A 25,775-nucleotide genomic window follows, 5' to 3' on the forward strand; every position below is an offset into this window, starting at 1 on the left:
CATCAAAGAAGACACAGAAACAGCCCAGAGGCACACCACCGGCACTCAGCACCCTGACTCATTAAGGAAATGCAAATTGTGCCCAAGGGGGGGTAGACTTCAGGCTCCCCGGAATTATAAAATGATTTAGGAAACACTTAAATTGGAACACATCCTTTCCCCATGAAGGGGTAATTCCATTTCTAGACATCCACCTGGGAGAAGTTGGAAGCACTTGTCCACAAAAGACCCAGAACGAGAAGGTTCATGGCAGCCTTCTCCACAGCACCCGAACCTGCCAACAAGCCCAGCGTCTATCAATGGAAAATAATCGTTAGAGTCGCACAACTGAATAGTGCTCGGCGAGAAAAAGGATACACTATCGAGTCATGCCATAAGCGCAACGGATCTCAAAATCACGGTGCCGAGCAGAAGCGGCCAGCCCCAGGAGCCCACGCTGCAGAATTCCATCAAGTAAGTACCAGAACCGGCAAAGCCAATCTACGGTGACGGGAATGAGAAGAGAGGTGGCCTGGGTGTGTGGGAGTGGGGAGGAGGCGCTGGCGGGCGGGGAATGAGGGCCCTTCCAGGAGGCAAGGAAATGTCCTGTGTCCCGTTTTGAGTCGTGGTCACACAGGTGCTGGGAATTGTCAGAAATCATTCAGCTGAAGACGTGCGGTTGTGTAACTGATTGTATCTTCACTAGACCTCGGGGACACCCAGTTACGTCACGAAAAGGGAGAGACTGGAAAGAGCTTGTGAGAAAATCCACCTGCCGCTCCCCATCATACACCCACCCCCCAGGTCCTGCGTAAAGAGCAGAGCGAACGTCCATTCTGCGCTGGGAGTGGGCAGGACTTGGTGGAAAACCGGTTTTGGCGTTTTCTGAAACTCTATGAACAGAGACAGGCCCCTCTGCAGGGCAGGAAGTGAACTCACGGGCAGGTTCTCAAGGGAGAAGACCTCTGCACCTGGGGACAGTCCCCCCCACCCCACCTATCTCCTCATGGCCTTTCTCTCCCGCCGGGCAGCTTGGAGATGCTTGTTTTCACTATTTTTTTTTTTTTTTTTTTAAACAACCATTCTAGAGATAGTTGCTCTGTGGCAGGCCCTGGCTGACACCCTCTGGTTTCTGTCCTTACCGGAGAGAGAATGACAAGTGAATTGGGTTGTCAGCACACAGCGGAGGCCCCGGTACCCTGTGGGGTCAGGACAAGAGACTTCCTTGAGGGGCCATGTGAACGGCAGCCTCAGCGAGGAAGGGGCCCAGGGACTGGAGGGAGGGAGGAATGGGGGGGGGGCGGGGTCGGGAGGGCTCCAAGCTTCGCAGCACAGCAGAATCACCAGGCGACCTCGGAAATGTGTCCACGCACAGACCCCACCCCTGACCGACAGACTCGCCGTCTCTGGGGTGGGACTCAGGCCTCATCCTGTCTTCGAAGAACTCCCCGGGTGATTCCAACGGGCAGCCAAGTTTGAGAACCTGTGTTCTGGATGGAGGGGACAGCAAGGGCAAAAGCCAAGAGAGAGACGTCCCAGAAAGATGCCCGGTGGGTTTGGGGACCGAGGAGCAGAGACGTATGTGAAGTCAAGAAACGCAGCGGAGGAGGCGTCCTGGGCTGACCGGAGCGCCCGCCGGCTAGAACTCCGCAGCCAGCCAGAAGCTCACACCTGACTAGATATGGAAATATGGTCTTTGAAGGTGCAAGCAAGCTCAGGATAGAGAGCAGATCAGGCAGGATCAGCGTGGGCCCCCACCCCAATGACCGTGTCCTTGGATGAGACCGAGGAGAGGGTCTCATGAGAAGGCGGCAGAGACTGGAGTGATGCCCCCAAGAGCCGAGGCGTGCAAGACCACTGGCCAGCACCTGCAGCCAGTGGAAGAGGGGTCTGGAACATCCTCCCATAGAGCCTCCAGAAGGAACCACCTGGCTGAGCCCTGGATTCTGGGCTCTGGCCTCTTGAACCATGAGACAACAGATGTTTGTCATTCTGAGGCTCCCCGTCGGGGGCACCCAGTCCGTGCTCACCTTGGGAAAGTCCTACAAGATGGACCCAGGGGTGCAACCACCCCGAGAAAGTCACACTGGTGCTGAGAACACAGAGGAGCCTCGAGGAAAGGAGAGCTGTCCCATGGCAAGGCTCTGGAGGAGGAAAGGCACCGCAGCTGCATGTGGGTGTGTGGTTGGGGAAGACAGGGGTGTGCCCTCCTGCCCTCGGCTGTGTTCCCTATTCCCAGAGGAGCGGGAGTCGTGGCTGTCGGTTGTCATCTGCAGTGGGAAGGGAGTGGCGGCACCACCCGGAGCCGGCAGGACCAGGGAAGCTGCAAGGTCAGCTCGGCTGACAGTCAAGGGAGGGAACTGGAAGCACCTCCTTGGCCATATGGAAGGCTCTGGTGGGAAGGGGGAAGTAGCGTGGAGTGCCCGTCTCCGCAAAGGGGAGCTCTGACCTCTTGCGAGCTGACCTGTGAAGGAATGTGAGCAGTGGACGGTTCTAGCAAATTAGTCCACTTTCCAAAGAGTGGCCTCCAGTAATCTGCTCAAGTTGTTTGATTTTGTTTTGTTTTGTTTTGCTTTGTTTTCACTAGAATCTGAGAACGTACCCTTGACCTCCAAGATGGTATAGAAGCAGCACGCCCAAAGTGTAAGTAAGTGAGCCTTGCAAATAAGTAGCAGTCCACTGAGTGCTTTTTCTGCCAACTCACCCTCCCCATGGGGTCCATCCTAAGTCAACCCGTCAACAAACACTTACTGGACACATACTGTGTCTGCATAGGCCACAGACTAAGTGTCAATAAATAATTACTGAATATCTCTGTAGGAACCCTAGAGTAAGGCCATTCGTCAATAAGTATGTTCAGAACCATCAGGTAGTGGTCAAAGAAGGGAATAAAAATGACAGAGGATTCTGGGTGAGAGAGAGAGACCAACTGGTGGTTCAGTGTGGTATTGCAAGGAACCATGGTGTTCTAGAAACCTCAAGAAGTTATTTCGCAGAAGTGGAAAGTTGGAGACTCCGGCTCTGCTGCCTACTGAGTAAAAATGAGTGAATCACTTTACCAAGAAAGTCTGTTTCCTTATCTGTCAAAAGGAGGTGGTTGAATCAGCCAAATACAGAAAAAAAGCCTACGTCTGAGGTTCAAATAAGTTTGTAACACCCCAGAGATCTTGCTGGAGGTGCTCATGGTTCACCATGTGATCCTTAAAGGGGTGATCCTTAAAGTCTCAGATCAATAGGAGATACGCTGACACAGACACAGAGAGAAACAGGGTACTCTGGCATGTGCCTCTCCTGAGGCCACCTGCTCCCCACCTTGCTACAAACCACAGCCCCATCCTGTAGTGTGAGTCATTGCCAGAAAGAGGAGAGTTTATCTTCTCAAAATCCCCCAAATTACTGAGGAAGAGCCCGAGTTTCCTTCCCAAAAACATCTCGAGATGTTCAAAACCAACATCGGAGCAGGGCAGCCTCCGTGGCTAGCACTCAGGGGACAGGGGTGGGGTCTGCTGGGTAGGGGAGGGGAATTCCAATGTTTCTGAGATGATGTTTTTCAACACTTGTTTTCCTTTGTTGTCTGCTGTTGGGTCTTTCTCTTCTAACATCAGAGGATAGACTCACCACCACGTTCAGCCTGATCCACACACATCGTGACTCGTAAGGCTGGAAGAAATCATAGGGCCCCTTCATCTTTTTCCAAAGACCAACCAAGACCAAGTTCTGGCTTCTCTCCCAATGAGAGCCCAGGCTCTTTCCTCATTGGCTTTCAATCCTGAGAGTCAGGCTTCCTCAACCTTCTCTGCATAAAGATATTCATGCATTTGCTTTACTCATTAATGTCTGATTAAGATTATCTCTGATTAATCAAAGCCACATGAAGATTTCCTCTGATCCACACAGTATTTTGAACTTGCTGCTGTGTTTTTTTATTTTGTTTTTAATCAGGAGAGTTTTGGTTTGTCTTAGAAAGTCAGAGGATTTGGCCACCCCCAGCCTACAGGCCCACATGGAAATACTGGCTGGGGTGACAAAAAGGCAGTCTCTTTAGGTGGGGAACATGTCCTCCTGCTCCCTGGTCTCCACCACTCCCTACTGCCTCCCACCAAGCCACTCTACTCCTCCATGGGACCTCCCTGGCCTCCATAGACAACAGATTTTTGCGACACAGAATTATGGTAAAATGTCCAGTAGAAAGGAAAAAGATCCCTGAAACCAGAACATGACTGTAACAACATAAAAAATGCTCTCAGAAGAAACTAAAAAATATATAAACAGTTTCGATTTCTGCAACAATGTTTACTTTTTTCTCCTTCATGCTCTGACAAACCATTTGTGAACTCTCAAAGCCAGGGTAGACAATAAGCTTTGCCATGTCAAAAAGCAAAAAACCAACTACAAACCCTGCCTCAAGTACCCGGGAATGAGCTCAAGGCAGCTGCTTCTTTCAAAGCCTCGTGAGAACCGCGCCGGCTCCTACTCAGGGCCCGTGCACATGGCAGGTCTCGGCCACCGCATACTGGATCATTCTAAGATTCCTCTGGATCTTTGTCTGGGCATCTTTCCCTGTCCACATCGCAGCTCTGCCGGCACAAATTAGCCAATCTCTCAGCTCCTGCCACCTCTCCCCTACAAAATGGGCTTCATGGCACCAGCCATCACCAAAGACCACTGTGAAGATTCTACAAGCTTTTGAGTGCTGAGCACTCGGCACTGAGACCAGCAGAATCACCGCTCCAGAGGCGAGAGCCACTGGGATACTCTTCTAGTAGAAAGGAGAGGTGAACAGGTGCCTGGGTGGCTCAGTGGGTTAAAGCCTCTGCCTGCAGCTCAGCTCATGATCCCAGGGTCTTGGAATCGAGCCCCGCATCGGGTTCTCCGCTCAGCAGGGAGCCTGCTTCCTCCTCTCTCTCTGCCTCCCTCTCTGCCTATTTGTGATCTCTGTCAAATAAATAAATAAAATTCTTAAAAAAAAAAAAAAAAGAAAGAAAGAAAAAAGGAGAGGCAAGTTAAAGAAAAAGAGTACAGAGCGTACAGTAAACCCACTCCAACGGCATCTACCCTCTTTAAGACCAAAACATTTACGCATTTCAAATGTTCTGAACAAAGCGGTAGGCTACTCATTAGCTGTATTATTTTTTAATGTCCTGTGAGACCACGAAACCTTCCACCAGTAAATAGAAGCAGAGAGAAACTGCTACATGGGCTCTGTCTCTGGGCCCTTGGGTCCTCTCGGAGCCCCGATGAACCCTGCGAGTCCAGCGTCTTCTCGCTGGGCACCTTGCCACGGTCCAAAGGTCACATACGTACACTTTGCAGAGGCCGACCCTGCCCGAAGCCCAACTTACAGCACTCGATGGGGTTAGACGCCGTCTGCAGGGAGACGATCCTGCCGCTGGACTCTGGAATGTGCACGCGGAACACCAGGCGCACCCGGGTGTTCTTCCTGCCGATGTCCGTCTCGCCTTTGCGCAGCTCGATGTCGGCGTTCCGAAGCTTCAGGATCCCGGCGCAATCAATGCTGCGGGGAGGTGGAAAACCCTGGTTAGAACTGAGCATCTCAGCGAAAACGGAAAGATCGCCCACAAGACCACCTTCCTCAGGTAACCGAAATCATTCCACCGCCAGCTACGGCCGTGGGGGGAGGCGGGGAGGATCGCAATCCCCGGAAAACACTCCCGCCAGGACCTGATGCCCAGCCGGAGGTCAGACGCGCGCCAAGTCAGGAGAGACACCCCCAGGGGAAATTACTTCTCTAGGGAGGTTTTCTCTTCATGCCAACTTTTCTACTCCCAAAGGTATCTAAAAAGCTCAAATATGCAATGGGAAAAATTGATTATAGACGGCTCAGTAGGTAAGAGGGATGTATCACAATAACTATCTGTAATTTGATAAATGTACTGTGGTCACCGAAGAACGCATTCTTGTTCTGAGGGAATGCACACTCACGCATCTAAAAGTAAAAAAAAAAAAAAAAAGTCACTCTGTCTGCAGCTAAGTCTCAAACAGCTCAGGAAAGGGCAAAGAGTGAGGGGAGCAGTGACGCACGTGTGGGGCCTCTTCACCATCGGCAGACCTGAGTGAACAGCAGTCGGGAGTTCTTGATAAGATTCTCGTGGCTTGGAAGTTTGAGATTATTTTCTAACATGGAGTTTGTTTTAATGCCAATCCATGGGTGCAACATCTCCCCAACTTTAGCTATAGGCCTATTGCTTGGTGAATTTTGACCTTCCTGCATCCTTATTTAATCATTTTCTTTATGCCAAATAAATGTTGAAATGCACATACATTAAGCCTCATCCCAAGTAACATAATCCACAGATGCGCTGGTATTCTTCCTCCTGACACCCATGACAAGGACTTAGGTAGAGAACTCTGAAAATAGAAACTTTCTCAACAAATCTTGAAGGGTCCATCAGAGAGTGGGAACCACCATCCATGGTTCCTTCTGCCAACATCAGAGTCTCCTGTCCCAACTCCCTACCGCTCGCTTCCCCATAAAGACCCACCACCCTTGGGCCCCAGCCCTTACGTTGCCCTCATGTTGTTTTTTGGCTCGAGAGGGATCTCCAGGACTTTGGTGTTGCCCACGATCTTCTCGTAGCTGGTGGTAGTGACGGTTTTGCCTGTGATTCGGTGCACCTGGTAGAAGGCGTGGGGCTTAAGGATCCGCTCATCAGCTGTCCCAATGAAGATCTGAAGTCCCAGGGGCTTGTTTTCCATGTAGCCATGGAGCTGTGGGCGAGAACACAAAATCAAATTATTATAACACCTTTAGTACACAAGGCACTGGTGGGCGTCGTCCCACAAAAATCTGAGAAGATCCCAGGCGGCGGAAAGAGCACAGGATTGCTGTACCATCTGGAGGAATAGAGAACTGGAAGGGACCTTGACGTCCGACCAGAAGGGCTGCTTCAGTAAAATACAGACATCCTCTCTAAAACGGAGTATTAAACAACCATGAGAAAGAATGTAGGAGATCAGAATTGCATTTACAAGGAAACAGCCAGAAACTGCCAGTGTTCAGTGTTGTCGGGAGGGGTATGGGGAGAGTGTCACATGGTGGTGAGGACAGAAAATAATCGGGAAAGATAAACCAGGGCTCTGGACAGTGGTTGCCTGGGAAGATCAGAAGGAACTTACACTTTTTATATGAATAGATTCCAACTAACGTGTTATATTTTTTAATTAAAAAAAAGAAAGAAAGAAACAGCTGGGCAAAAGTACCATCATCTGAGTTCAAAGAAGATTAAAGACTGGAGAAAAATGTGTGCAACATAGAACAGGCAAAGGATTAGTACCTAGAATATATAAAGAATGCCTATAAAATTCCCGGCCATCTTATTTAAAATTGAATCTTTCCCCCAGTGGGTAGGACGACCTCCTTCCTTCTTCTCTAGCTCCTTTTCCTTCTTTTTATTCATCTAATATTATTATATATTTCCTCAATTCCTTTTGGTTACATCTTTCTTTCTTTCTTCTTTTATTTTTTTTTTTTTTTTTTTTTTTTTTGCGAAAGAGAGTGTGGGTGTGAGTGTGTGTGTACAGATACGTGTGAGAGGGAGAGGAGGGGCATAAGGAGGGGAAGAGAGAGGGAATCTTAAGCAGGTTCCATGCCCAGCATATAGCCCAACATGGGGCTCGATCTCACAACCCCGAGATCACGACCTGAGCCAAAATCAAGAGTTGGGCACTTAACCAACTGAAATACCCAGGTGCCCCAGGTCTTTCTCCTACAATTAGACCATCACCTCTTTGAGGGCAGGCATGTCTATTTATTTTACTTGTCACAACATCCCTAGCCTAGAATACAGCTTGGTGCATTGTGGGCATGCTGGTACACGTATGCTGAATGCATTAACAAAATTATCCAACAGAAAAATACACAAGAGACATCAACAGGCAAGTCACAGAAAAACAAATGGCCACTGGCATGGAAAAGATGTTCAATCTGACTTATAAACAGTAAAATGCAAATTACATAAAGATAGGAAACCATTTTTCACCTGTTCGATTGCCATGCATATTGGTATTTGATAAAATCACATGTTTTAATGACTTCGGGCACAGAGGCATGCTCACACAGTTCACAAGAACATACCCTGGTATAACTGTTTTGTTCATTTTTTTTTTAAAGATTTTATTTATTTGTTTGACAGAGAGAGAGAGCGCACAAGTAGAGCAGCAGGCAGAGGGAGAGAGAGAAGCAGGCTCTCAGTCTAGCCTGGAGCCTGATATGGGGCTCGATCCCAGGACCCTGGGATTATGACCTGAGCCACCCAGGCACCCCTGTTCATATTTTTTTAAAGATTTTATTTTTGAGTGATATATACCCAGCATGGGGCTGGAACTCTCAATCCTGAGATCAAGAGCTGCGTGCTCTACCAACCAAGTCAGCCAGGCGCCCCTTAAAGAGAATTGTATAGCAGCTATTAAAATTAAAAAATACATATTCCCTCTGACCTGGTAATTCCATTCCTCACTATGTGCCCTAAAAGAAATACTGTCCATTCAGGAAACATGCACAAAAATATTCATTAAAACAAATAGAATAATAAACAATTACAGCAATAGGCTTCTGAGTGATGTGAAATGTCCAGGCTATGAAACACTACATCAATTCAAAAACAAACAAACAAACAAAAAGTAGAGATCAATGAATTGACCCAGAAAGATCTAAGACTCACTACTGAAAGAGAAGACAACTTGCAGGAAAACATGTATTGCATGATACGACTCATTTTTTTTAATGCTGGATGTTCGGGATCTCTCCATGGATAGATATAAATACAACAGGAAAAGATGGAGAAGGGCGCACTCCACAGGGACCACAGCACGGTCACGTCTAGGGTTGGAGGAGGAGATCAGGGTTAAGAAGGTGCTCACACGAGACTCCTCCCACTTGACTCACAATGAATGACGGATCCATGCCTAGACACTTGCGAGATGTAACACTGGTTTTATATCTATGAGAACAAAAGAAAGAGAGGACCAGGCTGAGACTCTGAAGACGGGGTCCTGTCTCGCCACTCCCCGGCTGAGAAACACTGTTCCTTCCCCCGCAAATTGCAAGGGGCTATGACAGGGGACAGCTCCCTAAATCCTACCCTTCTCTGCAAGTCTCCAGAACTAGGATCTCCAGCCAACTGCCGGAAAGCAAAGGCCCTCCGGCCATGGAGGATGACGCAGGGTCTGGAAACTCTGTGGGCTGCCACCATCAGTACAAAAACTAAAGAAAAGGGAAAATCGAATTTCTCAGACACACTGGCCACATTTCAAGTGCTCAGAAGCGACAGAGAGCGAGTGGCCACTGTCACAGATAGCACAGACACAGAACACCTCCAACATCAAATTCCATTAGACAGCCCAGGTCTGGAGAGATGCTGGTCTCTCCGCCCTTCCTGTGCGAGCCAGGCAGGGAGGGAAGCTGAGCAAGGCGACACCTTTTTTTTTAAAAACCTGCAGGGCTGACACCCACATCATTTACATGTCTGGGACACACCCAAGAGACGCCCTGAGGCAAAGATGGAAATCCCAGTCAGAGCCGCTTATCTTTCTCCCCCAGGCAAAGTGAGGAACCAGGCCAGGTTCTCTTGCAAAAATCCAGGGGGGAAGGTCAGAGTCACGATACTGTTTTTGCCCGGTTGCTTTGCATGGGGACCCAAGATAATCAGAAGTCCGTCCCTCCCGTCCTGGAAGTCTGGCAGGTAGTAAACAGAGTTACCACATAGTGAAGAGAAAAGTAGGCCGGAGAGATAGTGAGCGGGGATGGTCTCAGGTTCCCTCCTCTGCCCCAGGACCAAGAGCAGAAATTGCAGCTGGGTGTGCTCACGGTCAACAGCCAGGGGACACCTGAAGACGAAACTTGTCGCATCCCGACAGCTCGACCTGACTCCAGTCATTTCTGCGTCTTCCCCTGCGGGCACACGCACCCCAACATCAGTGCCCCCTCGCTGGCCTCTTGCTGGCCTTCCACGAAAAAGCTCCCAATAACTTTTTTTTTTTTTTTTAAGTGCAAATGAGACTCAGACATGCCCCTGCTTACAACTCTCCTGAGACTTCCTGTGGCCTCAGACTTGGTCCCAGTGTCGCTGAGGCTTCCACCAGCCCAGCAGCTCACTTCTCCCTCCACCCCCATTAGGTCCCTGCCAAGACCAACCAGTCTTCTGTTCCCTGAGCCCACAGAGCTCTCTCCAACCTCAGGGCATTTGCACAGCCCCCCTCTCTGCCTAGAACGCTCTCCCACTGGTACATTTTGTTTTCAGATACCTTCAGGTCTTTCCCAACCACACCCAGGGCTGGAGCCAACTTTTTCGGCCTTGCAAGAGCCACTTGTTGAAGGTTTTAGAAATTTTAAGAGCCAGTTGGTGCCACTTTGGTAACTGGAAGTCAGCCACAGTGGGGATATTTATACCACAGAAATTGGCAAATGCTACACATTGGGGCTCTCCCCTGCCCCGAAGAATCAGACAATGCACATTCTCAAGCACACCCCGGGCATGGTGTCTTCATTACCATCTGAAATGTTCTTGCTTAGTTAGTTGTTTGCTTAGCACCTCTCCCTCCTGCCTGAACTTGAGGTCCAGGAACCTTGGTAGCAGGAACCTTGTTGACTTTGTTCCTCACGTATTGCGTTCGCCGTCACAGGCAACAACAACGCCCCAGCAAAGCACATGCTTCCCACAGGTCCAGCACTGCGCCCCGGCTCCCTGCAGGACGGGCCCATCGAGGCTTGCAAAGGGCAGGGGACCCGTCCAGCTAACTTGACTAGGATAGGGCCCAGTTAGCAATGTGCAGCCAGGCTCTCGGGCCACCCTGCTCCCCCTAACGGACACAGGCTCTGTGACCTGGGGGGTCCACAGCTGCTCTGGGCTCGAAGACTAAGGTCAGAAAGGCAGATCAGGTCCTCCGAGGAGACACAGGTCAGTGTTCCATTGTGAGATCCAGCATGTTCGTCCTGCTCCACGAGGGATGGGGTCAGAGGGAGTAGGTAGGGGCAGGATGGACGGAAAGACAGGCACCGGAAATCAACACAAGTAATAGTGCTGAGAGAGAGACCCACTCCTTGAAGAAGGACCCCTCTGCATTCCAAAGCAGCCCCCCAGGTAAGCCAAACTGGCCGCTGCTGTGTGAACGGACAGAGCCCACCTCCCCAAGGGGGCATCCCCTCTGTATGGCAGAGAGAGGGGAGTGGGATGGTGGACAGAAGAAAGGGTTTCACTCTCGGTCAGACCGCTGGATTTCAGCCCTGGCTCTGCCGCTTAGAAGCTGTGACTCTGGAGCGGGGACTCCACCCTCCTGGGTTTCAAATGCTCCCGTGAAACGGGGGTGTCACCTCCCACTCCCCGGGGCTCTTTCAAAGGCTTTAATAAGACGCCTTTTGTGGGGCCCCAAAGGAGAGCTCCCAGTAAGTGCCGGTGAGCAGAGGCTTTTCCTTGTCATCTGAGGATGACGTGAATCAGAACACGAAGGTGACACTACAGAACTGAACGGAAAGGTGCAGAACGAATGTGAAAGACTAGCAAAGTGAAAAACGACCCGAAACAGGCTTGTGGGAGGTAAACCCGGCACTAATTCCAGTCTTCTCTGTGGGCTGGCTGACAGCCACTCCGTCATGGAGGACTGGAAGGAGGCGGGGCCCAGCGAAGAAACCTCACCATTTTGCAAGAAAAGCAAAGAACACTTCCCCTCCACCCTCCCCGCCCCAGGAAGGTCGTAGAAGGGGCCCTGAGCCCTGACTGCGTGGCCTGCTCGCTCTGGAGAGCCTCGCCAGGCAGCTGGAGATTTGGTAAGGAGAGCATGGACCCATTTCCTTGATTCTCCAAAAGCCGAGTGATTTGGGTCTAATGAAAAGAAATTGGGGTCCCACGATGGCCTCATCGGCCGCTGAGGTCCCCTGTGCCCTGTCATCCCCGTTTTAGGGAGACTTTGGTCATGAGGCCTTCTTCTAGGATCCTCCAAAGGTAACGTCTCACCAGGGGCCTGGGGAAGCAGAGTCACCTTCCCACCTCCGCAGATACACCTGCTGCCAACCTAGAGAAGTTCAAGGTCAGCTGGTCTCCCAGGCACAAGAGGGTCCGCTTCGGGCAGCCGAGGTGAGAGCAAAAGTTCTGCTTCTTGTCACTGGCCAGGCGGCTGACCGGGTTCCAGGAAGAAGGGGGGTTTCTAGCGCACACTGAGGCTTGATACCCAAGTGGGCAGTGGCAGGCTGATTTAATCTGTGCGGCAGGACAGCAGGGTTTCTCCTTTTTTGGAGGAGAAAGCTGAGGCTCAGGAGGACCCCCAGCTTCGAAGCCCCCCAGCATGAAACCCCAAGGACGTGGACTTTTTGGCTGCCTCATGTCACCCCTGCCTTGGAAAAAGGCCACCTCTCCTGGCATCTAGAGGAGACATCTTAAGACAGGCAAGAGCATCCTGGCAGCTCGGCTAACAGAACCCAGAGGTGAACATGGTCTTCACGCCCTAGAGACCCAGGGTTTCACGGGGACGGCTGAACACCAGAAGCCCCATCCCCAGACTCAGGCTCCGCCCACTCGCCGTCTAACCGCGCTGATGTGCAGATAAAAGGATCATCGACCTTTGTTGGTATTAACTGTGTAACGAGACAAAGGAAAAATAAGCAAAGGTTCATTCACTGTAGAACAAATAGACGGCACCCCGAAAAAGTATAAAATTATAAAGAAAATACTCTCTCGGGCACCTGGGTGGCTCAGTGGGTTAAGCCGCTGCCTTTGGCTCAGGTCATGATCTCAGGGTCCTGGGATCGAGTCCCGCATCGGGCTCCTGCTCAGCAGGCAGCCTGCTTCTCTCTCTCTCTCTCTCTGCCTGCCTCTCTGCCTACTTGTAATCTCCCTCTGTCAAATAAATAAATAAAATCTTAAAAAAAAAGAAAAGAAAAGAAAATACTCTCTCAAAATAAGCAAGCATTTTAGTGTACTCCTTCTAGACTTTCCTTCTAAGCACACACATATTTGGGATTCTAGGTTACACAGTGTTTCCACTTAACAATACAGTGCGGCCATTGCCCCTTGTCACTGAACCTTGTTTCATGACACAATCTCTGATGACAGGGACAGCATCCGGGGCTCAGACTAGTGAGGCCAGTACAGTGCCTGGGCACCTGACACGGGATTTAAGCAGGCGCTGGTTGTCGGGGTCATCGAAATGCGAGGCAGGCACCGGGAGAGAGCGCTGCCTCACCCTCTGCCCCACCCTGGCCTCTCTGGCCTCCTGCTGGCTCCTAGCCCTGGCATTCCCATCCTCTGCCTGGGTCCAGATTTAACCCCTACAGTGGGGTACTTAAGTTGTTCAAACCTCCCCCCATGATAAACACCGCAAGGAGAACTCATAAATGACATTTCCTTAAAAATGATTTTTCTATCAACTCTGCTCAGAGCTTTTTAAATACTCTCAGATGGACGAGACTGCCACCGAGTCCAAAATGTGCGACTGATTTTCACTGTGGCGACCAGCCAAAGAAACTGTTTTGAATTTTACTAAAATCAAACTTGAACAATGTTAAGTAGCATTTTTTTGTTGTTGTTGAATTTGGAATATTAGGAAATTGGTATTGTCCTAAAGACTTCACTCAGAAAGAAAGAAAAGCCTGTAAGGGTGTTTTCTTGTGATTCCCAATGGCCACATCGCGTGTGGGGGGAAGATTTCTACAAATATGCACAGATCCCAAATTCTGCCTTTATTTCTGGATGCAAAACCTGCAGAACATACCTGCCAGCCCAGGCCCCCAACACACAGACACAGACACACACACACACATGCACAGACTCATACAGACACATTCGCAAACACACACAGACTCACACACACAGAGACACATGCACAAACACACACAAGCATACAGTCACACATACAGATACACACACAGACTCACACACACATGCACACACACAGACACATGCACACACAGACCCATACAGACACATGCACAAACGCACATAAGCATACAGACACACGTAACACACACCTACACACACAGACACAGACATCCACACACACAGACTCACACACAGAGAGACAGGCACAAACACACACAAGCATACAGACACATGTATACACAGACACACATACAGATACACACACAGACTCACACAGATACATACAGAAACACACACTCACACACAGACACACACCCCAGGGAAACGAGAGCATGATTTACTCTCATCTCGGGCATCCCAATAAGCATTACGTAACCATCTGGTGAGCACATACTAATGATTTCACTAGAATCCTGATTCTCGAGACCTCCTCTGCCTCACCTGCATACTGACTCCATCTCCAAGTCCTGTCAATTCCATTTCCTAACGCCCACTCGGCCCCGCACCCTCTGTCCCCCCAATGCCTCCCTACTCATCCAAAGCACCACCCTCCCCTCCAGCCCTCCCTCCGCACTCCCCACCCTGCAGCCGGGATGACCTTTGATGACCTTTGAAACGGGTCAGCCATCCCTCCCTTCCAGTTCCTCTGGCTGCAGTGCCAAGCATCGTCTGGCCCCGCCCCAGGGTGCACACCTGCCCCCCCACACCCCTTATGAGGTCTTCCCTGCCTCTGAGGATCAGCAAAAATCTCCCCCCATCCCCCACCTATGCCCTCATTAACTCCTGGTCACACTACAGAGCGGGGCTCAAATCTTACTTTCCACTGAAGACTTGCCTTGCTCCCCCGGTGGGGGCAGGGCCCCTCAGTTACACTCTTCTTTGTTGCCTTTACCACCATTACCAGATCTAATTCGTTGCCCAACTAATTGGGGCATGTCTGTCCCCTTCCATTCCCATAAAGTTCCGTGAACTGTTCAGCTACCCTTTTACAGAAGAGGAAGCAAAGCTCAGAGGCGTGAGGTCCCCGGCAAGCAAGCAGCAGAGCAGGGATTGGAATCCAGGTCTGACCTCCTTCTTCTGCTCTGCATGGACTGACAAAAGACAGGACAAGGTGCCACCCATGTAGAGTGGTTAAAATACGTAAACCTACGAGCAGAGCCTGTGCAAACAAATCCGTGTGTAATTCTGCAGTTATCTTTCAAAATTAAAAATGTACACCCCCTTTGATGAGATAATTCTACTACTAGTGAGTGGGCTGTCCTAGGGATGTCTTGGCACACGTGCAGAAAAAACTGAGGATGAGGTTATTCAATGCAGCACTCTTTAAAATAGCAAAAGATGCAGCCCATCAAGAGTACTGGTTAAGTCAGTAGTGACATATTATGCAGCCTAATGCTATCGCAGAGAATACATATTCTAGGAACCAGCACGGCAGTTACTACGAATGGCGTCCCTTGGCATTATGCAGTGCACAACCTAGGCAATCCTAAGGAAGCTTTTAATATATGGATATGTCATAATCTCCAAAATACACCACAATGGTGAGAACAAATATATCTGTTTTTGTTATGAAGCTGTGAGGGTACAGAGTGTGTGGGTATCCAAAGTAAAATTTAAAATAAAATTAGAAATCAGACCCTATTTTTTTTCAGACCCTATTATTTTTAAATGTCCCCTGGATTTAGATCATTCCCAGAGAAAAGCTCTGTTGTCCTGGGAGCCCCAGGTTGTAGCTCCCCTGACCGATTATATTGATTACAATTCAATACAAAAATTATTTTCTGAATGTATCATGTAAAAACTAAGGCCAAAACATTCACTCAAAGAAAGAGGTTCCTCCCCCCACCACCTTGGCGACTTTTCTCTTTGTGAATCTTAATATTTCTTTTCTTTTTTTTAAGATTTTTTATTTCTTTATTTGACAGATAGAGATCACAAGTAGGCAGAGAGGCAGGCAGAGAGAGAGGAAGGGAAGCAGGCTCCCTGCTGAGCAGAGAGCCCAATGCGGGGCTCGATCCCAGGACCCTGAGACCACGACCTGAGCTGAAGGCAGAGGCTCAACCCACTGAGCCACCCAGGTGCCCCTTAACATTTCTTTTAAAGGCCACAGGGAAGAAAAACTAAAGCAAGGAAGGTACCAAGAGATGAACAATGTGCCATTCCATCCTGCAAGAAAAGTAAAATCCCAGGACCCACCTGAGGAAACCTCAAGAGTAGGGGGTCCAAGGTAGAAGCAAAGGAAGAGGCAAGCAAAAGTGCTCCCTCGAGTTCAGGGTCTGGGGCTTACAACCAAGAGAGAAGCAAACCACACACCGCAGCCAGTTGCACAGCAAGTCTTGGTGACTCAACGTTCAAAATCATCCAAAAATCTAACTGCTTGTCACGAGCCCTATTACCACCACTCTGGTCTGAGCTCCCACCGTCTCCTGCCTGGACTAGTGCAGTAGACTCCTTCCTGGTCTCCCTGTTTCTATCCTCCCTCTTCCTCTCCACACAGTCTTCACATAGCAGCTAGAATGATCTTGAAATTTTGAAGTTAGAGATCCTCTGCTCAACCTGCCCCTGTCCCCCGATCTCCACAGCAAACCTCTTACTCAGATCAGAAGATCCTACAAATCTGATCTGGTCCCCTCTTCACCATCTCCAGCGCACCCTCCTCACTCCCTCTGCTCCAGCCACACTGGCCTTGTTATCCTCAGACGGCCCGACACCCTCCTGACTCAGGGTCTCAATGCTTATTGTTCTCTCTGCGTGGAATGTTCTTCCCCCAGATCCACAGGGCTTACCCCTCTCCTTAGTCAAACCTCTCCTCAGACAACTCCTCATCAGAGCACCCTTCCCCAACCACCCATCCCTGGGGGGGGGGGGCCCCATATCCGTCCCACTTTTCACGAGCCCGCCCTCCTTTACGACAGAGCAGCCACGCATCGCTACCTGACGTGGCACGATATATTTATTTGCTGGTTTCTGCCTCCTCACCCACCTGTCTTGGTCACCGAGGCATCCACAGTGCCCACGGGGCCATGCGGTGCTCGATGCGTGAGCAACATTCGAAGGAAGGAGAGCCCTATGGGAGGGGCTTGAGCGGCTGCAACCCCCCCAGAGCCTCCCCTTCCCCTCTGCTGCCCACACAGCCTCCTCTCCAGCTCAAACCATCTTCCTGCCCCAGAGCGACTGTTGCATCCTGCTCAGTGTGGATAAGACTCGGCTAGCTGGACGGCTGGTCCCTGGGCCACCCTGTCTCAAACAGAGGTGACAGCACCCCCAGGGTGTGATAAGAAAGGAGCACCACGTCTGCTTTCCACCCCCTCCCTCCGGCACACTCCCCTTGCAGGACCTGTCTTAGGCAGCAGGAGCCCCCTGGGACCAGCAAACTCCAGAGGCCCACGGAGTGGGCCAGGTTCTGAAATCACCCGGTGAGCCAGAGAAGGAGAATTAGACATTCTGCACAGTCTTGAAAACAAAATAAGACAGTCCTCTCAGGATTCTAAATTAAGAATCAAGTCATTCTATATTTCTCACATCACTGGAAATTAAAAACAGACCCATCTACCGCACAGCAAGCACGCTGCCTGAAGAGAGGCCTGATGGCCTGGAACACGCTAAATTTGTTTCCAATTACCATGTCCACATCGGAAACCCCGAGGAAGCCATAGAGAGATCCGAGGCGAGGCGCGATAGTGGCCGGGATTCCGGACCAAACGTATGTCTCCCCCCAGCACCTCCAGGGGTCTCTGAGCAAAGGCACCAGACCCTTTGGCCCCATCCCCTCTCAAAGGCTAGAGACACCTGCTTTCCCTCCTCGGGTCTCTTCCTTCTCAACCCCCGGTCGGTTCCGCCCGACACACCCGTCAGCTGGCCCGTGGCTCCCCACCAGCCCCCCATCCTGACCAACTATCTCTCTGGGCCAAGGAGTGACTGAGTCATAGAGGAGATGAGTCTGGAAGGCCTGGATGAAAATATGCGAGCCTTCTTTGAGTCAACCTTTGGATGGAGTTCGGGGGGTTTCTGTTTTTTTGTTTTTTTAAGAAACCAAACAAGAACTTTTCAGGTCTTCTTTCTGTGCTACCGCTTGAGTGGGGCCGCTACACCGTGAAGGGCCGTGAGTCCTGGGGCCAGACTGTCTGGGGTCACATCCCAGCACAGGCACTTCCTCTGTCATGGGAAACAGACTTCTCCGGGTCTCAGCATCTTCATCTGTCAGCGGGCCTAAGGGCGCGATGCCCCTCCCCGGGCTGCTGGCAGGATCACATGACTTACATCTAAAGCCTGCAGCAAGATTTCAATAAATACCCATTTTTATTAATATTTTTCCACCAATAATGGCTGGGTGACTGTTGGTAAATTCCTCTTTTCTAGTTTCAGTTCTTGGAAAAAAAATCATCTCAGAGGTTGTCTCTCAGCTCTTAAGTGTAATGATCCTCAGCTATGTTTAGAATAAAATCCAAATGCCTCGCCACTGCCTACAAAACCCTGCCTGATCTGACTGGCCTTTGCCCAGGTCACCAACTTCATGTCCCCAACTCTGGTCCAGCCACGTGAACCTCCTTGATGCTCCTTAAACAGGCTGAGCATGCTCCTACCTCAGGGCCTTTGCACTTGCTGTTTCCTCAGCCTAGAACACCCACTTCACCTCCCCTCCCACCACCAACATCATCCTTTCTCCCCCTGCCAAGATCTTCCCATGGCTGGTTCTTCCCAATTCTTCAGGTGTCAGCCTAAATCCAAGGCCTTCTCGGAGCAGCCTGGCTATAGCCAAGCCCCAGCCCTCACCCCACTGTCAGTCCACCATAGCTTCCTGTTAATTTCCTTCCTGGCAGTGATAAGTGTCACCTCATGCTTCTGCTTATTGTCTGCCCCCCCCCCCCAGCCCCAGCTGGTAGAATGAAAGTTTGTTCATTGCTGTGGTCCAGCCCCTTGAGCAGTGCCTGGCATATAGTAGACATTCAATAAATATTTGCTGAGTAAATAACTGAATAGATTGATTCTCAGGTTCCTATGTGGCTCAACATATTGCCAGGTGATTCATCCTCCAGTGACCCTGAAAGAGGAGGCTTATTCATGTCTGGAAGAGAATCTCCACATTTGGAGTCTGCCTAAATTCACTACCGTTTGAGCCAGTCTGCAGGAATGTGTCTCACCGTGAAAGAGACATACTATACCAGGCCAAGTCCACTGGAAGTCAAAGGGGAGACAAACTCGGGCTGGAAAAATAAGGTTTACAATCTCTTCTCCAGGCAGCGTTCAGGGATCAACCCAGGGAGAGACTGAGTCGAAAGTGCAGTGACTTGGCAGCCCCGTAGAGATGATGAGGGAAGAGTGAGGTCCAGGCAGTGGCCCCTGCCACCCGAGTGTTCACCCAAAGACCAAACAAAAAGGGACAGCATACTTCAAAAAGGTTTCTCCGGGAGTCTCTCATTCCAGGCACCAGCCTGGTCTTGAGGAATAGGACACCTACTCCGTGTGGGGGACCTGGGCCCTGGGAGAAGGAGGAAGAGATTGGAGTCCCCTTGCAGGGGGCAATCGGGGACCCAAGGCAGCTCATGGCCATTCTGGTCATTCTGTGAACCCATCTGAACCTGACCAGTGGAACCCGACGCAGCAGCATGGGTGAAAATCCCACCATGACAGCAGCCCCCAAGAACACTCCGATAAAACGCCTCAAAGAGACTGCAGTCCAGCTCTGCATAAATGTTCCACCAAAGACAGGGACATCTGGGGGAAGCGTCCACCTTGGCTTCTCCTTCGTCACAGCAGCCAAAAGCGGAGAGAGAGCCTGGGGACGGTGGGGTGAGGAAAGGCAGACTCCAGAAATGCAAGAGAGCCCTCAGAGAGGGGAGCCGCCCCCCATCCAATCACCCCCGCCCCAGCCCAAAGGCCGCGCAGGTCTCCCTGGATCCAGACCAAGAGCTCTGAGTCACTTTTGCCACCAGGGGGAAAAGGGGAAGGCAGACGTGATGTGTACCTTTCCGTACTCTATTTTGGGATTTTAAGATCCAATTTCTTTCGTTTCAAAGGGTGGGTTTTTGGAGGGGCCCCCGCACAGCTCTGCTGCCCCGAGCGCGGCGAGACAGCGGGGAGACTGCTGCCGGTGACCTGGGGAGAGGCGGGGCTCTTTGGCAGATCAACAAATCACATCATACAGGAACAAGGAGCCCCTTCTTGTGTGCAGCCGCAAGGGGCCCGGCTTTCGTAACATGGTGGGAGACTGTGGGCCGACCCACTCTGACTCATCTTTTTGGAGGCAGCTCCTGCGCCGGCTCATTCATTCGTGCGCCGGGGAAAGGGCTGCCGACTGCGAGCCATCCTGCTGAACAGTGACCACACACCCCTCTGGCTGAGGAATCCGAGGCCCCTTGGGACAGAGCGCAACATGTGGGATTATCACTGTCCCATAATTTATTTACGATAAATTAAAAGAAAAGAAAAAGTAAAACAGAACAGCAGCCAATGAATCAGGGTTTCTCAGCCTGGGCCGAATGACCAAGGCTGACCGTTGATTTGGGAGCCCAGTAATTACCTGACCTGTGCATCAGAGGAGGCTGGGGAGCATCTCTGGGCTCCACACCTGAGATGCCAATAACCTACGCCCCCCCCACCCACCCACCCAGCTGTGATGGCCAAAACGTCTCTGGACGTGATCAAATGTCCCCGAGGGACAAAATCATCCCATTGAGAACCACTCTTCCATGGCACGGACACTCGTGGAGAGAGGGCTTTCCTGCAGGAAACCGGTACTGGAGTCCTATCCCTTGTCCGTCAGAGAGTACGCCCGGCAGAGCCTCCCCCCTTCACTTCGAACCTTGTCCCCCACCTCCCCTGGGTCCCGCAACTACTGCCCCATATCTAGACCTCAGCACCCACCCCGCTGATTGTCTCCCTGCTTTTCTCTTCCTCTGCTCTCTCTACCTCCCACATCCTAGATAACCTATAGAAAGCCCCCAGAGGGATCTTTTAAAAGCAAATCAGGTAACATCACTCCTCTTCTTGAAACCCACCGACGGCTTTCCAGTGCATAAAAAAAATTAAATTCAAATTCCATACTCTGCAAAGTCCTGCATGATCAGACCCCTTATTCTCTCCCTAGTCTTATGTCCTACTGTCCCTTGTTTTGTGCACTGTCCACCCCAGGCAGCCAGTTAGACCTCTTGATCATTCCTGAAACGCCTGAGCTCTCCTGCCTCAGGGCCTTTGTGCTTACTGTTCCCTTTACCTGGAATGTTCTTCCACTGATTCTCACTTGCCCCGTTCCTTATGGTCTTTCAAATACCAACTTAAATGAACTCATCCCTGGAGAGGAACCCCCCAACGACCTCCAACATAACATAAAGTAAACCACCTCCCCAGGCATTCTCACCTACTACCTACTTTTTCTCTTAAATCTCTTCACCACAATCTGAAATGATCCTACTGATGGGTTTAACCTGTTCAGTGTCCATTTCCTCACTGGAATGAACACTTCATTTTCCTTCTTCACCTGGACTGAGCCTGACACACATTAGGGACAAAATAATTAATAAGTGAGTAATCTGTATATTCTAAACATTCCACAATGGGTATATATTACCTTAGTTCACAAGGAAAAAAAAAAACTTATTAAAAAGTAATAGCTGTACCTTGTCCAGCATTTGGAGCACTGACTTTATTATTATTTTTTTTATTTAGACTTTAGTTAGTTAACATACAGTGCAATATTGGTTTCAGGAGTAGAATTCAGTGATTCATCGCTTACATACAACACCCAAGGTTGAGCACTGACTTAAAAGTCCTCTGGCACCTCCTATTTCCAGGGCTCCATAGGACGTGCTCTAGGTATAAAGCCCAGATGGACATGGGCACTCGTCTGGGTTTTGCAGATGAGGAAACAGGGCTCAGAATCACTTACTCTCTCACTGACTATAGAGAAAGTGCCAACAGTGGGCCTTGCACAGTTCTAGATGCTGGAAACCCAGCACAGGAAAAGATAAGATTAGCAGGAGGGAGGCCTTTGGAAAGTTTCTGACTTCTGCACACAGGTTCTTGAAAGAGAATCCCCAAAGTCCCCAGGGACCGTCCATCACAGGAGACCCTCCTTGTGCTCCTCTCTAGTGGCATCCCATATGGCCCTCTCCCAAATCCCCATCACATCTATGAATTAAGCATTCACCTCCCTGGACCACAGGCAACAGAAAAACCACACTAGAAAAAAATGAAAAATCACATCTCTCGAAACTTTACAATTCTATTATAAAAATGGTGTTACAGTATCTCTTCTTCAAGGTCATCTGTTGTGATGGAGACCGCTGGCCCTCTCTCTGGTGCTCATTTTCCCTGCCTTCGTAACAGGATCCCAGTTATCTCTGGTGACAAGGAGCCCGGCTAAGATCAACACTTCCCAGCCTCCTTTGCAGAGGAATGTGGTCACGTTACTAGGTTGGAGTTAATGAGATGAAAGCAGAAGTGTGGGGAGAATGTGTAGAAACGTTCCCAAGAGGAAGCTAACTCAGCTGGAAGCAAGCCCCTTTTGCCCTGTCTTCTTTCTTCCTGGGAATTTAACAGCATGGAACACAGATGTGATGGTGGCATCTCCTGCAACCATTTTGGACCACGAGGTGACCTTGAGCAGAACAGGAAGAGAGAAGGAGCCTGATCCTCATGATTCCTGATGGCTTCACAGTACTTTAAACCACTCACCTCTAGACTTAGCACATAAGACAATAAATTTGTGACGGTTTAAGCAACTGTAACTTGAGTCTTCTGTGAGATCCCCCTAAGGCTGCCCGAGAGGCTTACCACTCCACCACCATACCATCATCTACCTCCACACCTCCAGCTTCCCCTCACCTACCTCTCAGTGGGAGTAAGACAGTCGTGCTTACTTAGGTGAGCCTCAATTGAGACAGACAGACAAACAAACCTCAAGGTGCAAGCAGCAGATATCTGTATCAGAGCACAGACCTGCTTTACAGAAAGCTTCACAAAAAATGATGTCTCTTAAGAGCCGGTAGTGAAAGTGAATCAGAAAGAAACTGCCATACACAAAAAGTCAAATGATCCAACCGCTCAGAAATCTGGGGTAACAACACCCAAGTCAGTCTGGGAGACTCCCAGCCCCTCCCCGGCACAATCCGGGTGAGCGTCTAGGAAGGTATCCCCCAGGGGAGCGGCGGGATGAGGGAAGAGACGGCTGTCTGACGCACACAGCAGGGACAGTGGGGCTCGCTAGAAATAAAATTGCTGCTTACTTTCTGTCTGGTTTCCCAATTGCTTTTTCCTGGTTGAAAGGTGCCAGGCCTGGCAGCTTTCTAAAAATCTAAAATTCAATTCAAGTCAACAAATATTTGTTGAACACTGTCTATTCACTCTATTCACAAAAAAAAAAAAAAAAAAAAAAAAAAAAAAGCCATGCTAGGGAAAATCTGTATAACGGGGGGTACTATAATTAATCCTAAAAACAACAACCATAATGACAGTAGCAGCAGTTAGTACTGTCGTGAGTGTTTGCTAAATACTGGGCATTGTTCTAGGTGGTGGTATCTATCAACTCATCCAATCCTCAGGCCCACCTCATGAGGCAGGTGCCACCATTTTACGGAAAGGACACTGAGGCACAGAGAGGGCAGGCAATTTGCTCAAGGTCACACAGCCAGGAAGGGAGAAGCCAGGGTTCCATCCCTCCCTGGCAGCCCCAGCTCCAAGGCCCATTCTCTTGCCCACTCTCTGATATGCTGTCCCTACTGTGTTAGAAGGGGGGGCAGGGAAGCATACCCACAGGGGGCCACAACCCTCATTCTCCAGCGATGTTCCTGAGCCTTTGTGGAACTAGGAGTTCCTGACTCTTTCTCCTTAAAATTTAACACATATATTTAGCTACAAAAATTTATTGAGGGGCACCTGTGTGGCTCAGTGGGTTAAGGCCTCTGCCTTCAGCTCGGGTCGTGATCCCAGGGTCTTGGGATCGAGCCCCACATCGGACTCTCTGCTCCATGGGGAGCCCGCTTCCTCTGCTCTCTCTGCCTGCCTTTCTGCATACTTGTGATCTCTGTCAAATAAATAAATAAAATATTTTTAAAAATTTATTGACACATAATCTTTAGGTCATCACCATAAACAGGAAACCAGGAGCGCCAGTCAGAAATCAAAGGCGCACATAAATACACAGCAAAACAAAAGTTCCAATAAAAAAAACTATAAATGTTTTCTAAAATGCTGATTAAGTACCATGGAGTTCATCCATCCGGAACCCCGGTTTGCAGAATACTCGCTGAAGGACAAAGTATATTACAGGGGGTGCCAGGGTAAAGCATAACCAAGTCTGGCTGATCCTGGGGCGGTGGGAACCGGTAGATCATCCAGGAACTAGTTAAGAAAACCACCTGGGTCAGTGCCCAGACATAGGAGAGGCTCAGCAAACCTTTCTTCGCTCAAGGGGCCAAGAAGCTTTGCTAAAGACTCCACTGCAAAAGGAAAAAAACACCACGGCCCTGCCTGGGGGCGAGAAGGGGCCTGTGTGCAGAGAAGGGGGTGGGAAAGAAAATCAACTGATCTATAAAGTTGGATACATTTTCCTAAAACAAAAAGTGGCATCTGTTCGGTGGCTGCCGGCCTGTCTCCCTGTGGGCCTGCCTTGTTCTGGCTGTGTGTGCCTGCGGTGTACACAGCAGAGGGCTGGCGCATTTAATAACCGTTCTCCCAGGGAAAGGCCTTGATTGGTAGTGTTCACTCATTTCCAGCATGTAAATCCTCCATCGATTTCAAGCTACCAGCATGTTGTCCGTGAACATGGAGTTGGGAGTAGAGGGTAGGAAGCAAGTAGGCCATTCTATCCCTCTCCTGCCCTGGGGATCCGAGGACGTAAATGAGCCCAGATTACCGGAAAACGTACTGTACAGAATTCCTGAAAACGGCACCAGCGGCTGCCACGAGCCAGCACCGCCTGGCTTGCGCACAGGCCCGGGAGGGTGGAGGTCTCTGTGCGCATCTGCTTATGTGGCGATCCACCCGAGGATTCCAGGGTCCGCTTCTCAAGCTCTGAGAGCCCGCGTGCCCAAGGATGCCCCCAACCCCACTCCCCGTGAGAAGAGAAGCGTAAGGGTCCTGCTGCGGCCGGGTCCCCCTTCCCCCCCCCCCCCACATTGCCCACCCTTGGATCGTGTCTGCCATTCCTGTCCCCTCTGCTTTACCGGGTGCCACACATGCCCCTGCCTCCACCAGCCTGGGTTCCCCTGGGGGGCGGGGGGAAGCAGGGCTCCAGGCGGCTTCTCCCCCCAGCCTGCTCTTTGAATCCGATCACACACATCTTCCTGTCTAGACAAGGCCACTGGCTGCCAGGGCCCCGGAGTGAATGAATTCACAGGCCTGCACAGCCTGGCACGGCGGCGCTCCACCGGAGCGGCCCTGGGGGCCGGGGGACCCCGCTCAGACTTGGCGCGGCGCTCGGCGGGTCCGGGAGCCGCGGTGCAGGGCGCGCATCCGCCGGGTGTGAGCGTGCGTGAGCGTGGCATGGCGTGTGGCCTGCCACCCCCCCGGGGGCCATCCATCATCCTGGCGCTGAAAAGTGGGAAAGCAAACAACAAAAACCCTGCCGGCCTCATTTAATGCGAACCAAACACAAAAGCCGCAGGAGAAAGCCTTTCCTCTTTGTGCTTCCCTTTTCCGGCCCAGAAACAACCAGGGGCCGAGATAAGGGCCTCGTGGGGCCCTCTGGAGGGTTTCAAAGGCTTGGCACCCACCCACCCCAGCCCCACTCCTACCCACTAATGGCCCGCGCGCGCAGCTCGGGCGACAGAGGCTCCAAGCCAGGGAGCTGGAAGGGGTTTAAGGCTCCAGCCACAGAGGGGAGGAAGCAGGGCCTGTCAAGGGGCGTGATAAAGCGTCTCCTTATCGGGAGCTTTCCTTTCAACTGTCTCCAGCGAGCTGGCGGCTGGGCCCCCCTCAAGGCCAGGCATGTTCCTTTCATGTCCCCCCCCCCCCCCCCGTGGCCCCGGT

General features: G+C 50.7%; 1 protein-coding gene across 7 annotated transcripts in view; it reads right to left on the reverse strand.

Annotated features, from left to right (window-relative positions):
* Nucleotides 1-25,775, reverse strand: part of NFATC2 (nuclear factor of activated T cells 2) — a 156,009-nt gene that overhangs the window by 70,699 nt on the left and 59,535 nt on the right. For all 7 annotated transcript variants that reach the window (XM_059407238.1, XM_059407237.1, XM_059407236.1 and 4 more), the window contains exons 4-5: nt 6,506-6,708; nt 5,322-5,494 (exon numbers count right to left, since the gene is read on the reverse strand). In XM_059407238.1, coding sequence (XP_059263221.1) covers nt 5,322-5,494; nt 6,506-6,708 — 376 coding nt within the window. The remainder of the gene's footprint in view (nt 1-5,321; nt 5,495-6,505; nt 6,709-25,775) is intronic.

This window comes from Mustela nigripes, chromosome 7 (assembly GCF_022355385.1).
Source record: "Mustela nigripes isolate SB6536 chromosome 7, MUSNIG.SB6536, whole genome shotgun sequence".
Classification (NCBI taxonomy): domain Eukaryota; kingdom Metazoa; phylum Chordata; class Mammalia; order Carnivora; family Mustelidae; genus Mustela; species Mustela nigripes.